This window comes from Pezoporus occidentalis, unplaced genomic scaffold (assembly GCF_034315485.1).
Source record: "Pezoporus occidentalis ecotype Australia unplaced genomic scaffold, CSIRO_AGI_Poc_V1 ctg551, whole genome shotgun sequence".
In the NCBI taxonomy this organism is placed as follows: domain Eukaryota; kingdom Metazoa; phylum Chordata; class Aves; order Psittaciformes; family Psittacidae; genus Pezoporus; species Pezoporus occidentalis.
This window is the reverse complement of record NW_026915890.1, coordinates 1-15,976: the sequence shown is the minus strand read 5'-3', so window position 1 is coordinate 15,976 and position 15,976 is coordinate 1. Positions and strand designations below refer to the sequence as shown.

Genomic DNA, 15,976 nt, shown 5'->3' with positions numbered 1-15,976 from the left:
ACCCACATCAATGGGGCTGGCAGACATCAATGGGATCAGACCCACATCAATGGGGGGAGACCCACCTCCATTCTGGGTCAAAACCCAACGATTTTGGGTCAAAACCCAACGATTTTGGCTCTTTTTGACCACTTTTGAGGTTTCCAACCCCATTATGACATTTTCCACCTAGATTTTGGGTCAAAACCCAACGATTTTGAGTTAAAACCCAACGATTTTGGGTCAAAACCCAACGATTTTGGGTCTTTTTGACCATTTATGGAGTCTCCAACCCCATAATGACGTTTTCCACCTCCATTTTTGGTTCAAAACCCAACGATTTTGGGTCAAAACCCAACGATTTTGGGTCTTTTTGACCATTTATGGAGTCTCCAACCCCATAATGACGTTTTCCACCTCCATTTTTGAGTCAAAACCCAACGATTTTGGGTCCTTTTGACCATTTATGGAGTCTCCAACCCCATTATGACATTTTCCACCTCCATTTTTGGGTCAAAACCCAACGATTTTGGGTCTTTTTGACCATTTATGGGGTTTCCAACCCCATTATGATGTTTTCCACCTAGATTTTGGGTCAAACCCCAACGATTTGGGTCAAAACCCAACGATTTTGGCTCTTCTTGACCCCTTTTGAGGTTTCCAACCCCATCATGACATTTTCCACCTAGATTTTGGGTCAAAACCCAACGATTTTGAGTCAAAACCCAACGATTTTTGGTCAAAACCCAACGATTTTGAGTCAAAACCCAACGATTTGGGTCAAAACCCAACGATTTTGGCTCTTTTTGACCACTTTTGAGGTTTCCAACCCCATTATGACATTTTCCACCTAGATTTTTGGGTCAAAACCCAACGATTTTGGGTCTTTTTGACCACTTTTGAGGTTTCCAACCCCATTATGACGTTTTCCAGCTAGATTTTGGGTCAAAACCCAACGATTTTGAGTCAAAACCCAACGATTTTGGGTCAAAACCCAATGATTTTGAGTCAAAACCCAACGATTTTGAGTCAAACCCCAACGATTTTGGGTCCTTTTGACCATTTATGGAGTCTCCAACACCATTATGACGTTTTCAACCCCAATTTTGGGTCAAAACCCAACGATTTTGGCTCTTCTTGAGCACTTTTGAGGTCTCCAACCCGATTATGACATTTTCCACCTCCATTTTTGGGTCAAAACCCAACGATTTTGGCTCTTTTTGACCACTTTTGAGGTTTCCAACCCCGTTATGGCATTTTCCACCCCAATTTTGGGTCAAAACCCAACGATTTTGGCTCTTTTTGACCTCTTACGTCGTCTCCATCACTTGCAGACCCCACACCACATCAATAAGAGGGGGGTCCCCTTCCAACCCCCGTTTCCACCACAATTTTGGGTCGAAACGCAACGATTTTGGGTCCTTTTGACTCATTTTGAGGTTTCCAACCCTATTATGACGTTTTCCACCTCCATTTTTGGGTCAAACCCCAACGATTTGGGTCAAAACCCAACAATTTTGGCTCTTCTTGACCACTTTTGACGTCCCCAACCCCATTATGACGTTTTCCACCCCAATTTTGGGTCAAAACCCAACGATTTTGGCTCTTCTTGAGCACTTTTGAGGTCTCCAACCCGATTATGACATTTTCCACCTCCATTTTTGGGTCAAAACCCAACGATTTTGGCTCTTTTTGACCACTTTTGAGGTTTCCAACCCCATTATGACATTTTCAACCCCAATTTTGGGTCAAAACCCAACGATTTTGGCTCTTTTTGACCTCTTACGCCGTCTCCATCCCTTGCAGACCCCACACCACATCAATAAGAGCGGGGTCCCCTTCCAACCCCCGTTTCCACCACAATTTTGGGTCGAAACGCAACGATTTTGGGTCCTTTTGACTCATTTTGAGGTTTCCAACCCTATTATGACGTTTTCCACCTCCATTTTTGGGTCAAAACCCAACGATTTGGGTCAAAACCCAACGATTTTGGCTCTTTTTGACCACTTTTGAGGTTTCCAACCCCATTGTGACATTTTCCACCTAGATTTTGGGTCAAAACCCAACGATTTTGAGTCAAAACCCAACGATTTTGGGTCAAAACCCAATGATTTTGAGTCAAAACCCAACGATTTTGAGTCAAACCCCAACGATTTTGGGTCCTTTTGACCATTTATGGAGTCTCCAACACCATTATGACGTTTTCAACCCCAATTTTGGGTCAAAACCCAACGATTTTGGCTCTTCTTGAGCACTTTTGAGGTCTCCAACCCGATTATGACATTTTCCACCTCCATTTTTGGGTCAAAACCCAACGATTTTGGCTCTTTTTGACCACTTTTGAGGTTTCCAACCCCATTATGACATTTTCAACCCCAATTTTGGGTCAAAACCCAACGATTTTGGCTCTTTTTGACCACTTACGCCGTCTCCATCACTTGCAGACCCCACACCACATCAATAGCAGGGGGGTCCCCTTCCAACCCCCGTTTCCACCACAACATTGGGTCGAAACGCCACGTTTTTGGGTGCGTTGGACTCGTCTCGCTCTGCCGGCGGCGTTTGCGAGGGCGTTTTTTGGGTGGAAAAAGGGCGTTTTTGGGTTTTTGGGGTGTTTTGTTACCTGCCCGTAGTTCCAGGAGCGCTCGACGATCTGGTCCTCGGTGCCGTAGAAGATGCGCCCGCTCTCGTTGAGGACGTACTCGGCCAGGTCCGACGTGGGCTCCATGAACACCGAGTCCTCTGCGGGGGGGGGGGGGCAGGGACCCATAGGGAACACGTTGAGACCCATAGGGAGCCATAGGGACACATAGGGACCCATAGGGACACATAGGGACACATAGGGAGCCATAGAGATACCATAGAGACTCCATAGAGACCCATAGGGAGCCCATTGAGACCCCACAGACACCCATAGAGACCCCATAGAGACCCATAAGGACCTATAGGAACCCCGTAGAGACCCATAGGGATCTATAGCGACCCCATAGAGACCCATAGGGAACCCATAGAGACCCATAGGGACCCATAGAGACTCTATAGGGACCCATAGGGACCCATAGAGACCCATAGGGACCCATAGAGACCCACTGGGACCCATAGAGACCCACTGGAGACTCTATAGAGACCCATAGAGACCCATGGGGACCCATAGAGACCCATAGTGAGCCATAGAGATCCATAGAGACCCCATAGGGACCTATAGGGACCCCATAGAGACTCTATAGAGACCCATAGGGAACCATAGAGACCCCATAGAGACCCATAGAGACCCATAGGGACCACAAGAGACCCATAGAGACCCCATAGGGACCTCATAGAGACCCATAGAGACTCTATAGGGACCCATAGACACCCATAGAGACCTACAGGGACCCCATAGAGACCCATAGAGACCCCAAAGCCTCCTTTTTCACCCAAAACCTCCCTTTTCCACCCAAAAAAAATGCCCTTTTCCACCCCAAAACCTTTGTTTGCCCCAATCTGCCCTTTTTTCACCCCAAACCTCCCTTTTCCACCCCCAAAAATGCCTCTTTTCACCCCAAAACCTCCCTTTTTTGCCCAAATCTGCCCTTTTCCAGCCTCAAAAATACCCCTTTTCACCCCAAAATGCCCCCTTTTTTTTTGCCCAAAAATGCCCATTTTCCCCCCAAATGCTCCTTTTTTCCCAAATCTGCCTTTTTTTCAACCAAAACCCCCTTTTTTTTGCCCAAAAATGCCCTTTTTCACCCAAAACCCCCTTTTTCCCCCCAAAATGCCCCTTTTTTTGCCCAAATCTGCCCTTTTTTCACCCAAAAAGCCTTTCCCCCCCCAAATGCCCCCTTTTTTTGCCCAAATCTGCCTTTTTTTCACCCAAACAGCTTTTTTCCCCCAAAAATGCCGGTTTTCCCCCAAAAATGCCCCTTTTTTTGCCCAAATCTGCCCTTTTTTACCCAAAAAGCCCTTTTCCCCCCAAATCTGCCCTTTTCCCCCCAAAATGCCCCTTTTTTGCCCAAATCTGCCCTTTTTTCACCCAAAAACCCTTTTTTTTTGCCCAAAAATGCCCTTTTTCCCCCCAAAATGCCCCCTTTTTACCCAAATCTGCCCTTTTTTCACCCAAAACCTCCCTTTTCCGCCCCCAAAAATGCCCTTTTTTTTGCCCAAAATGCCCTTTTTTCTCCCAAAAAGCCCTTTTTTTCCAAAAAAAACCCTTTTTTTGCCCAAAAATGCCCTTTTTTCACCCAAAAACCCCTTTTTCCCCCAAAAATGCCCCTTTTTTTGCCCAAATCCGCCCTTTTTTCACCCAAAAACCCCTTTTTTGCCCAAAAATGTCTTTTCCCCCCAAAATGCCCCTTTTTTGCCCAAATCCGCCCTTTTTTCACCCAAAAAGACTTTTTCCCCCCAAAATGCCCCTTTTTTGCCCCAAAATGCCCTTTTTTCACCCAAACAGCCCTTTCCCCCCCGCCAAAAAAGCCCTTTTCCCAAAAAATGGCCCTTTTTTGCCCAAAAATGCCCTTTTTTTGTCCAAAAATGTCCTTTTTCCCCCCAAAATGCCCCTTTTTTGCCCAAATCTGCCCTTTTTTCACCCAAAAAGCCCTTTTTTGCCCCAAAATGCCCTTTTTCCCCCAAAAATGCCCCTTTTTTGCCCAAATCTGCCCTTTTTTCACCCAAAAAGCCCCTTTCCCCCCAAAAAATGCCCTTTTTCCCCCAAAATGCCCCTTTTTTTGCCCAAATCTGTCCTTTTTTCACCCAAAACCCCTTTTTTTCCAAAAAAAACCTTTTTTGCCCAAAAATGCCCTTTTTCACCCAAAACCCCCTTTTTCCCCCAAAATGCCCCTTTTTTGCCCAAAAATGCCCTTTTTTCACCCAAAACCTCCCTTTTTCCCCAAAAAATTCCCTTTTTTTTTCCCAAATGCCCCTTTTTTTGCCCAAATCTGCCCTTTTTTCACCCAAAAACCCCTTTTTCCCCAAAAAATGCCCCCTTTTTTTTCCCCCAAATCTGCCCTTTTTCCCCCCAAAATGCCCCTTTTTTTTTGCCCAAAAATGCCCTTTTTTCACCCCCAAACCCCTTTTTCCCCCCAAAATGCCCCCTTTTTTTGCCCAAATTTGCCCTTTTTTCACCAAAAAAAAACCTTTTTTGCCCAAAATGCCCTTTTTTCACCCAAAACCCCCTTTTTCCCCAAAAATGCCCCTTTTTTTGCCCAAATCTGCCCTTTTTCCCCCCAAAGCGGGCTCTCACCGGGGCACCATGGGTTGAAGAGGATGATGACGTCATTGTGCTCGTCGAAGGGCGCCGCGTACTCCCCGCCCTCCGGGGTGCGCGTGCGCACGCTCAGCCGGTAGCGGCCAATGGGGGCGTGGGGCGGGGCCGTGACGCGGAGGCGGAGGGCGTGGCCTCCCCCTGGCTCCGCCCCCTCCTCCTCCTCCTCCTCCTCCGCCGTCCAACCGGTGGCCGAGCTCTCGCCCAATGGGATGAGGACGTGAGTGCCCTTGGCCACCTGGGGGGTGGGGCCTGCGGAGTGACGTCATGGAGGCGGGGGAAAAAAGGGGGAGGGGGAGGGAGGAAATGGCGGGAAAAACGTTAAAAAAAAACCAGGAAAAAAACGCGGGAAAAGGGCAAAAAAAGGCGGGGAAATGACAAAAAGGGGCGGGGAAAGGACAAAAAGGGCGGGGAAACGTCAAAAGGGGAGGGGAAAAGATGGGGAGAAGGCGGGAAAGCATTAAAAGAGCGGGAAAATGATGGGGAAAAGGCGGGGAAAAGCTAAGAAAGGGCGGGAACGTGATGGGGAAAAGGCGGGAAAAGGTTAAAAGGGCAGGAAAATGATGGGAAACAGGAGGGAAAAAGCTAAGAAAGGGCGGGAAGGTGATGGGGAAAAGGCGGGAAAAGGTTAACAGGGCGGGAAAACGATTGGAAAAGGCGGGAAAAGGTTAAAAGGGCGGGAAAATGAAGGGAAACAGGCGGGAAAAAGCTAAGAAAGGGCGGGAAAACGATGGGAAACAGGTGGGAAAACGTTAAAAGGGCAGGAAAATTATGGGAAAAAGGCGGGAAAAGGTTAAAAGGGTGGGAAAAAGCTAAGAAAGGGTGGGAACATGATGGGAAAAAGGTGGGAAAACGTTAAAAGGGCGGGAAAAATACGGGAAATAGGTGGGAAAAGGGCTAAGAAAGGGCGGGAAAAAGATGGGAAACAGGCGGGAAAAGGTTAAAAGGGCGTGAAAATGATGGGCAACAGGCTGGAAAACGTTAAAAGGGCGGGAAAATAAGGGAAACAGGTGGGAAAAAGCTAAGAAAAGGCGGGAATGTGATGGGAAAAGGGTGGGAAAAGGTGAAAAGGGTGGGAAAACGATGGGAAACAGGCGGGAAAAAGCAAAAAGCGCAGGAAACTTACGGGAAAAAGGCAGGAAAAGGTTAAAAGGGCGGGAAAACTTATGGGAAAAAGGCGGGAAAAGGTTAAAAGGGTGGGAAAATGATGGGAAACAGGCGGGAAAAAGCTAAGAAAAGGTGGGAATGTGATGGGAAAAGGGCGGGAAAACGATGGGAAACAGGCGGGAAAAAGCAAAAAGCGCAGGAAACTTACGGGAAAAAGGCGGGAAAAGGTTAAAAGGGCGGGAAAACAATGGGAAAAAAGCGGGAAACCATTAAAAAGGTGGGAAAATGACGCCAAAAAGGCGGGAAAACTGGAAAAGAGCATGGAAATGGTGGGAAATGGTGGGAAATGGTGGGGAAATGATGGGAAATGGTGGGGAAATGATGGGAAATGATGGGAAATGATGGGAAAAAGGCATTTCCCCCCCTCCCCCACCTCTCCCCCCCCCTTCCCCTCCCCCATACCCAGGGTGAGCTCGAGGCAGAGGCCGTCGCGGTCGCGGTCGAGGGGGCGGGGCAAGAGGAGGCGCACGGCGAAGCCCTGCCCCCGCCTGAGCACCGGCACCGGAGCCCGGAAGTCGGCCGTGTGGTGGGCGGAGGCGTCCTGCGGGCAGCCAATGGCGAGGCCCCGCGGCACCAGCTGCCCTGAGGGGATTGGATGGGAGGCGGGGGTCAGCGGGGTCAGCGGGGGGGGGAATGGGGATGAATGGATGGGGGGGAGGGACCCAGAATGGATGGGAATGGACCCGAAATGGACATAAATGGATGAAAAATGGATGGGAATGGACCCAAAATGGACATAAATGGACCCAAAATGGACATAAATGGACGAAAAATAGGCATAAATGGACCAAAATGGATGAGAATGGACCCAAAATGGACATAAATGGAACCAAAATGGACAGAAATGGATGAAAAATGGACAGAAATGGACAAAAAATGGATGGGAATGGACCCAAAATGGATGAGAATGGACCCAAAATGGAAATAAATGGACCCAAAACGGACATAAATGGACCCAAAACGGACATAAATGGACCCAACATGGATGGAAATGGATGAAAAATGGATGGAAATGGACCCAAAATGGACATAAATGGACCCAAAATGGACATAAATGAACCCAAAATGGACATAAATGGACAAAAAATGAATGGAAATGGACCCAGAATGGATGAAAAGGGACCCAAAATGAATGAAAATTGACATAAAATGGATGGAAATGGACCCAAAATGGAGGAAAATGGACCCAAAGTGGATATAAATGGACATAAATGGGCCCAAAATGGACATAAATGGATGAAAAATGGACATAAATGGACCCAAATGGACCCAAAATGGACATAAATGGACCCAAAATGGACATAAATGGACCCAAAATGGACATAAATGGACCCAAAATCGATGGAAATGGACCCAAAATGGACATAAATGGATGAAAAATGGACGGAAATGGACACAAAATGGACATAAATGGACCCCAAATGGACATAAATGGACCCAAAATGGACATAAATGGATGAAAAATGGATGGGAATGGACCCAAAATGGATGAAAAATGGACATAAATGGACCCAAAATGGATGAAAACAGACCCAAAATGGACATAAATGAACCCGAAATGGACATAAATGGAGCCAAAATGGACATAAAGGACGAAAAATTGATGGAAATGGACAAAAAATGGACATAAATAGACAAAAAATGGACATAAATGGACCCAAAATGGACATAAATGGACCCAAAATGGACATAAATGGACCCAAAATGGATGAAAATGGACAAAAATGTGCCCAAAATGGACAGAAATGGACCTAAAAGGGGGTCCTGCGGGCAGCCAATGGCGAGGCCCCGCGGCACCAGCTGCCCTGAGGGGATTGGATGGGAGGAGGGGTCAGCGGGGTCAGCGGGGGGGTGATGGGAGGGGGAATGGACCCAGAATGGATGGGAATGGACCCAAAATGGACATAAATGGACCCAAAATGGACATAAATGGATGAAAAATGGACATAAATGGACACAAAATGGACATAAATGGACAAAAAAATGGACATAAATGGACGAAAAATAGGCATAAATGGACCAAAATGGATGAAAATGGACCCAAAACGGACAAAAATGGACCCAAAATGGACATAAATGGACAAAAAATGGATGGAAATGGACCCAAAATGGACATAAATGGATGAAAAATGGACATAAATGGACCCAAAATGGATGAAAATGGACGAAAAATGGACATAATTGGATGAAAAATGGACATAAATGGACCCAAAATGGATGAAAATGGACCCAAAATGGACATAAATGGACCCAAAATGGATGAAAATGGACCCAAAATGGATGGGAATGGACCCAAAATGGATGGAAATGGACCCAAAATGGACATAAATGGACCCAAAATTGATGGAAATGGACCCAAAATGGACATAAATGGACCCAAAATGGACAAAAATGGACCCAAAATGGACATAAATGGACAAAAAATGGATGGGAATGGACCCAAAATGGACATAAATGGACGAAAAATAGGCATAAATGGACCAAAATGGATGAAAATGGACCCAAAATGGGCATAAATGGACCCAAAATGGACATAAATGGACGAAAAATAGACATAAATGGACCAAAATGGATGAAAATGGACCCAAAATGGAAATAAATGGACCCAAAATGGATGGAAATGGACCCAAAATGGACATAAATGGACCCAAAAATAGGCATAAATGCACCAAAATGGATGAGAATGGACCCAAAATGGACATAAATGGACCCAAAATGGACATAAATGGACCCAAAATGGACATAAATGGATGAAAAATGGATGGAAATGGACCCAAAATGGACAAAAATGGACCCAAAATGGCCATAAATGGACCCAAAATTGACATAAATGGACAAAAAAATGGACAGAAATGGACGAAAAATGGATGGGAATGGACCCAAAATGGACATAAATGGGCCCAAAATGGACATAAATAGACAAAAAATGGACATAAATGGGCCCAAAATGGACGGAAATGGATGAAAAATGGACATAAATGGACCCAAAATGGATATAAATGGACCCAAAATGGATGGGAATGGACTCAAAATGGATATAAATGGACGAAAAATGGACATAAATGGACCCAAAATGGATGAAAATGGACGAAAAATGGACATAAATGGACCCAAAATGGATGGAAATGGACCCAAAATGGACATAAATGGACGAAAAATAGGCATAAATGGACCAAAATGGATGAGAATGGACCCAAAATGGACATAAATGGACCCAAAATGGACATAAATGGAACCAAAATGGACATAAATGGACGAAAAATGGACATAAATGGACCCAAAATGGACATAAATGGACGAAAAATAGGCATAAATGGACCAAAAATGGATGGGAATGGACCCAAAATGGATGGGAATGGACCCAAAATGGACATAAATGGACCCAAAATGGACATAAATGGACCCAAAATGGACATAAATGGACCCAAAATGGACATAAATGGACGAAAAATGGACATAAATGGACCCAAAATGGACATAAATGGACCCAAATGGACCCAAAATGGATGACAATGGACCCAAAATGGACATAAATGGACCCAAAATGGACGAAAAATGGGCGCAAAATGGACATAAATGGACCCAAAATGGACATAAATGGACCCAAAATGGACATAAATGGACCCAAAATGGACATAAATGGACCCAAAATGGACATAAATGGACCCAAAATGGATGAAAATGGACGAAAAATGGACATAAATGGACCCAAAATGGACATAAATGGACCCAAAATGGACATAAATGGACCCAAAATGGATGAAAATGGACATAAATGGACCCAAAATGGATGGAAATGGACCCAAAATGGACATAAATGGACCCAAAATGGACATAAATGGACCCAAAATGGACATAAATGGACCCAAAATGGACATAAATGGACACAAAATGGATGGAAATGGACCCAAAATGGACATAAATGGATGAAAAATGGACATAAATGGACCCAAAATGGATGAAAATGGACGAAAAATGGACATAAATGGACACAAAATGGATGGAAATGGACCCAAAATGGACATAAATGGACGAAAAATAGGCATAAATGCACCAAAATGGATGAGAATGGACCCAAAATGGACATAAATGGACCCAAAATGGACATAAATGGACCCAAAATGGACATAAATGGATGAAAAATGGATGGAAATGGACCCAAAATGGACATAAATGGACCCAAAATGGACATAAATGGACCCAAAATGGACATAAATGGACAAAAAATGGACATAAATGGACCCAAAATGGACATAAATGGACAAAAAATGGACATAAATGGACAAAAAATGGACATAAATGGACCCAAAATGGACATAAATGGACCCAAATGGACCCAAAATGGATGAGAATGGACCCAAAATGGCCATAAATGGACCCAAAATGGATGAAAATGGACCCAAAATGGACATAAATGGACCCAAAATGGACATAAATGGACGAAAAATGGACATAAATGGACCCAAAATGGATGAGAATGGACCCAAAATGGACATAAATGGACCCAAAATGGACATAAATGGACCCAAAATGGACATAAATGGATGAAAAATGGATGGGAATGGACCCAAAATGGACATAAATGGACCCAAAATGGACATAAATGGACCCAAAATGGATGAAAATGGACCCAAAATGGACATAAATGGACCCAAAATGGACATAAATGGACGAAAAATGGACATAAATGGACCCAAAATGGATTGTAATGGACCCAGAATGGATGGGAATGGACCCAAAATGGATATAAATGGATGAAAAATGGACATAAATGGACCCAAAATGGATGGAAATGGACCCAAAATGGACATAAATGGACCCAAAATGGATGGGAATGGACCCAAAATGGATGAAAAATGGACATAAATGGATACCAAATGGACATAAATGGACCCAAAATGGATGAAAATTGACCCAAAATGGCCATAAATGGACCCAAAATGGACATAAATGGATGAAAAATGGATGGGAATGGACCCAAAATGGATGAAAATGGACCCAAAATGGACATAAATCGACCCAAAATGGACATAAATGGACCCAAAATGGATGAGAATGGACCCAAAATGGATGGAAATGGACCCAAAATGGAAATAAATGGACCCAAAATGGACATAAATGGATGAAAAATGGATGGGAATGGACCCAAAATGGACATAAATGGACCCAAAATGAACAAAAAAATGGACCCAAAATGGACATAAATGGACGAAAAATGGACATAAATGGACCCAAAATGGACATAAATGGACTCAAAATGGACATAAACGGACGAAAAGTGGATGGGAATGGACCCAAAATGGATGAGAATGGACCCAAAAAGGACATAAATGGACCCAAAATGGACATAAATGGACCCAAAATGGACATAAATGGACCCAAAATGGACATAAATGGACCCAAAATGGACATAAATGGACCCAAAATGGACATAAATGGACGAAAAATGGACAGAAATGGACCCAAAATGGACATAAATGGACCCAAAATGGATGGAAATGGACCCAAAATGGACAAAAATGGACCCAAAATGGACATAAATGGACCCAAAATAGACAGAAATGGACGAAAAATAGACATAAATGGACCAAAATGGATGAAAATGGACCCAAAATGGGCATAAATGGACAAAAAATGAATGGAAATGGACCCAAAGTGGATGAAAAGGGACCCAAAATGAATGAAAATTGACACAAAATGGATAGAAATGGACCCAAAATGGAGGAAAATGGACCCAAAGTGGACATAAATGGACATAAATGGGCCCAAAATGGACATAAATGGACCCAAATGGACCCAAAATGGACATATATGGACGAAAAATGGACATAAATGGACCCAAAATGGACATAAATGGACCCAAATGGACCCAAAATGGACATATATGGACGAAAAATGGACATAAATGGACCCAAAATGGACATAAATGGACAAAAAATGGATGGGAATGGACCCAAAATGGGCATAAATGGACTCAAAATGGATCAAAATGGACCTAAAATCACATAAATGGGCCCAAAATGGGCAAAAATGGTCCAAGAAGGATGTGAATGGGGCTAAAAAGGGGGAATTTGGGTCCAAAAGTTGGAATTTGGGGCCAAAAAGGGGGAATTTGGGGCAAAAATGGGGGAAATTGGGACAAAAAGAGGGAATTTAGGACAAAAAGAGGGAATTTGGGGCAAAAAAAGGGGGAAATTGGGACAAAAAGAGGGAATTTGGGGCCAAAAAGGGGGAATTTGGGACAAAAAGTGGGAATTTGGGACAAAAAGTGGGAATCTGGGACAAAAAGTGGGAATTTGGAGCCAAAAAGGTGAAATATGGGGCCAAAAATGGGAATTTGGGGGAAAAAAATGGAATCTTGGTGCCAAAAAAAAGGAATTTGGGGCCATAAAGTGGGAATTTAGGGCCATAAAGAGGGAATTTAGGGCCATAAAGTGGGAATTTGGGGAAAAAAATGGGAATTTGTTGTGAAAAAGGAGGAATTTGGGGCAAAAAAGTGGGAATTTTGGGTCCAAAAAGGGGAATTTGGAGATCAAAAAGGGGAATTTGGGGCCAAAAAAAAAGGAATTTGGGGCAAAAAGTGGGAATTTGGCGCCAAAACGGAGGAATTTGGGGTCAAAAAGGGGAATTTGGGTCCAAAAAGTGGGAATTTGGGGCCCAAAAGGGGAAATTTGGAGCCAAAAAGGGGGAATTTGGGTCCAATTAGGAGGAATTTGGGGCAAAAAAGAGGGAATTCAGGTTAAAAAGTAGGAATTAGGGGCAAAAAAGAGGAATTTGGGGCAAAAAGTGGGGATTTGGTGCAAAAAGGGGGAATTTGGGGTAAAAATAGGGAATTTGGTGACAAAAAGAGGGAATTTGGTGACAAAAAAAGGTGAATTTGGGGCCAAACAGGGGGAATTTGGGGTCAAAAAGTGGGAATTCGGGGAAAAAGGGAGACATTGGGGTCAAAAAGGGGGAATTTTGGGTCAAAAAGAGGTAATTTGGTGCTAAAAGTAGGAATTTGGGGCCAAAAAGGGGGAATTTGGGGCCAAAAAGGGGGAATTTGGGGCCAAAAAGGGGAATTTTGGGTCAAGAAAGTAGGAATTTGGGTCAGAAAAAGGGAATCTGGGCTCAAAAAGGGGGAATTTGGGACCAAAAAGGTGAATTTGGGGCAAAAAATGTGGGAATTCAGTGAAAAGGGGGAAATTTGGGGCCAAAAAGGAGAAATTTGGGTCAAAAAATGGGAATTTTGAGGAAAAAAAAAGTGGGAATTTGGTCCATAAAGGGGAAATTTGGGTCCAAAAATGCAAATTTTGTGTCAAGAAAGCGGGAATTTGGGGCCAAAAAGGAGAAATTTGGATCCAAAACATGGGAAATTTGGGCCAAAAAAGTGGGAATTTGGTTTAGAAAGAGGGAATTTGGGTCAAAAATGGAGAATTTGTGACAAAAAACGGGCATTTTGGGCTAAAAAGGGGGAATTTGGGGCAAAAAATATTGGGAATTTCAGGAAAAAGGAGGAATTTGGGGCCAAAAAGGAGGAATTTGGCTCCAAAAATGGGAACTTTGAGCAAAAAAAGTGGGAATTTGGGGCAAAAAGGGGAAATTTGAGCAAAAAAAGGGGGAAATTGGGGTCAAAAATGTGGGAATTTTGGGAAAAAGGGTGAATTTGGGGCCAAAAAAAGGTGGAAATTTCGGGGGAAAGGAGGAATTTGAGGCCAAAAATGGGAATTTTGAGAAAAAAAAAGTGGGAATTTGGTGCAAAAAAGGGAAATTTGGTTCCAAAAATGAAAATTTTGTGTCAAGAAAGCGGGAATTTGGGGCCAAAAAGGAGAAATTTGGCTCCAAAACATGGGAAATTTGGGCAAAAAAAAATGGGAATTTGGTTCAGAAAGAGGGAATTTGGGTCAAAAATGGAGAATTTGGGACAAAAAGTGGGAATTTTGGGCTAAAAAGGGGGAATTTGGGGCAAAAAAAGTGGGAATTTTGGGAAAAAGGAGGAATTTGGGGCCAAAAAGGAGAAATTTGGGTCCAAAAATGGGAATTTTGAGAAAAAAAGTGGGAATTTGGGGCAAAAAGGGTGAATTTGGGGCAAAAAAAAAGGTGGAAATTTCAGGGGAAAGGAAGAATTTGGGGCCAAAAAAGGGAATTTTGAGCAAAAAAAGTGGGAATTTGGTGCAAAAAGGGGAAATTTGGGTCCAAAAATGTGAATTTTGTGTGAAGAAAGCAGGAACTTGGGGCCAAAAAAAAGAAATTTGGAACCAAAACATGGGAAATTTGGGCCAAAAAAGTGGGAATTTGGTTCAGAAAGAGGGATTTTGGGTCAAAAAATGGAGAATTTGGGACAAAAAATGGGAATTTGGGGCTAAAAAGGGGGAATTTGGGGAAAAAAAAGTGGGAATTTGGGGAAAAAGGAGGAATTTGGGGCCAAAAAGGAGAAATTTGGGTCAAAAAATGGGAATTTTGAGAAAAAAAGTGGGAATTTGGGGCAAAAAGGGTGAATTTGGGGCAAAAAATGGTGGAAATTTCGGGGAAAATGAGGAATTTGGGGCCAAAAATGGGAATTTTGAGCAAAAAAAGTGGGAATTTGGTCCAAAAAGGGGAAATTTGGGTCCAAAAATGTGAATTTTGTGTGAAGAAAGCGGGAATTTGGGGCTAAAAAGTGGGAATTTGGGGCTAAAAAATGAGAATTTGGGGCCAAAAAGTGGGAATTTGGTGCTAAAAAGTGGGAATTTGGGGCTAAAAAGTGGGAATTTGGGGCTAAAAAGTGGGAATTCGTGTCTAAAAGTGGGAATTGGGATGGGTATTATGGGATGCCCCCCCCCCCCCGCAGGCTTCACTACTCCCAACGCCCCCCTCCTAGGCCCCAACAGCTCCCTATGGCCCTGAGGCTTGACTACTCCCAACGCGCACTGACCAGGCCGCGGGGCCTGCAGGCCTCGCCGAGCCGGGGCCTCGCGTGAGTCGGGCTCCCAGGGCCCCGCGGAGGAGCGGCCGCAGCAGGGCCCGCAGCAGCGGCACAGGCGGCGCCAGAGGCTGCCCCGGGGCCTGGGCCCCGCCTCCGGGGCCTCCCGAGCTCGGAGGCTGGCGGCGGCCCAGCGGCCTGGGTCCCGCCGGGGGTCGGAGGCCGCCATTGAGCTGAGGGAGGGAAGGGAACAGAGAGAGGTAAAAAGGGGGGGGAAATGGGGTCTCTGTGGGGGGATATGGGGGTCTATGGGGTCTCTATGGGGTGTCTATGGGGGGCTATGGGGGGGATATGGGGGTCTATGGGGTCTCTATGGGGGTCTCTATGGGGGTCTATGGGGGGGTCTATGGGGGTCTATGGGGTGTCTATGGGGGTCTATGGGGGTCTATGGGGTCTCTATGGGGGTCTATGGGGGTCTAAGGGGTCTCTATGGGGGTCTATGGGGGTCTATGGGGGGGATATGGGGGTCTGGGGGGTCTACGTGGGTTTATGGGGTGTCTATGGGGTCTATGGGAGTCTATGGGGGTCTATGGGGGGATATGGGGTGGCTATGGGGTCTCTGGGGGTCTATGGGGTGTCTATGGGGGGCTATGGGGGTCTATGGGGTCTCTATGGGGGGATATGGGGGGCTATGGGGTCTCTATGGGGGT

General features: G+C 44.7%; 1 protein-coding gene across 1 annotated transcript in view; it reads right to left on the bottom strand.

The window, feature by feature from the left end:
• The window catches only part of TGM1 (transglutaminase 1), a gene marked incomplete at its 5' end in the record, with an annotated part of 30,744 nt that extends 15,245 nt beyond the window's left edge, over positions 1 to 15,499 (bottom strand). Inside the window, 3 exons of the mRNA XM_062638218.1 lie at positions 2,603 to 2,721; positions 5,198 to 5,470; positions 15,279 to 15,499. Of these exons, the coding sequence (XP_062494202.1) occupies positions 2,603 to 2,721; positions 5,198 to 5,470; positions 15,279 to 15,499 (613 nt within the window). The remainder of the gene's footprint in view (positions 1 to 2,602; positions 2,722 to 5,197; positions 5,471 to 15,278) is intronic.
• Between the last annotated feature and the right edge of the window lie 477 nt (positions 15,500 to 15,976).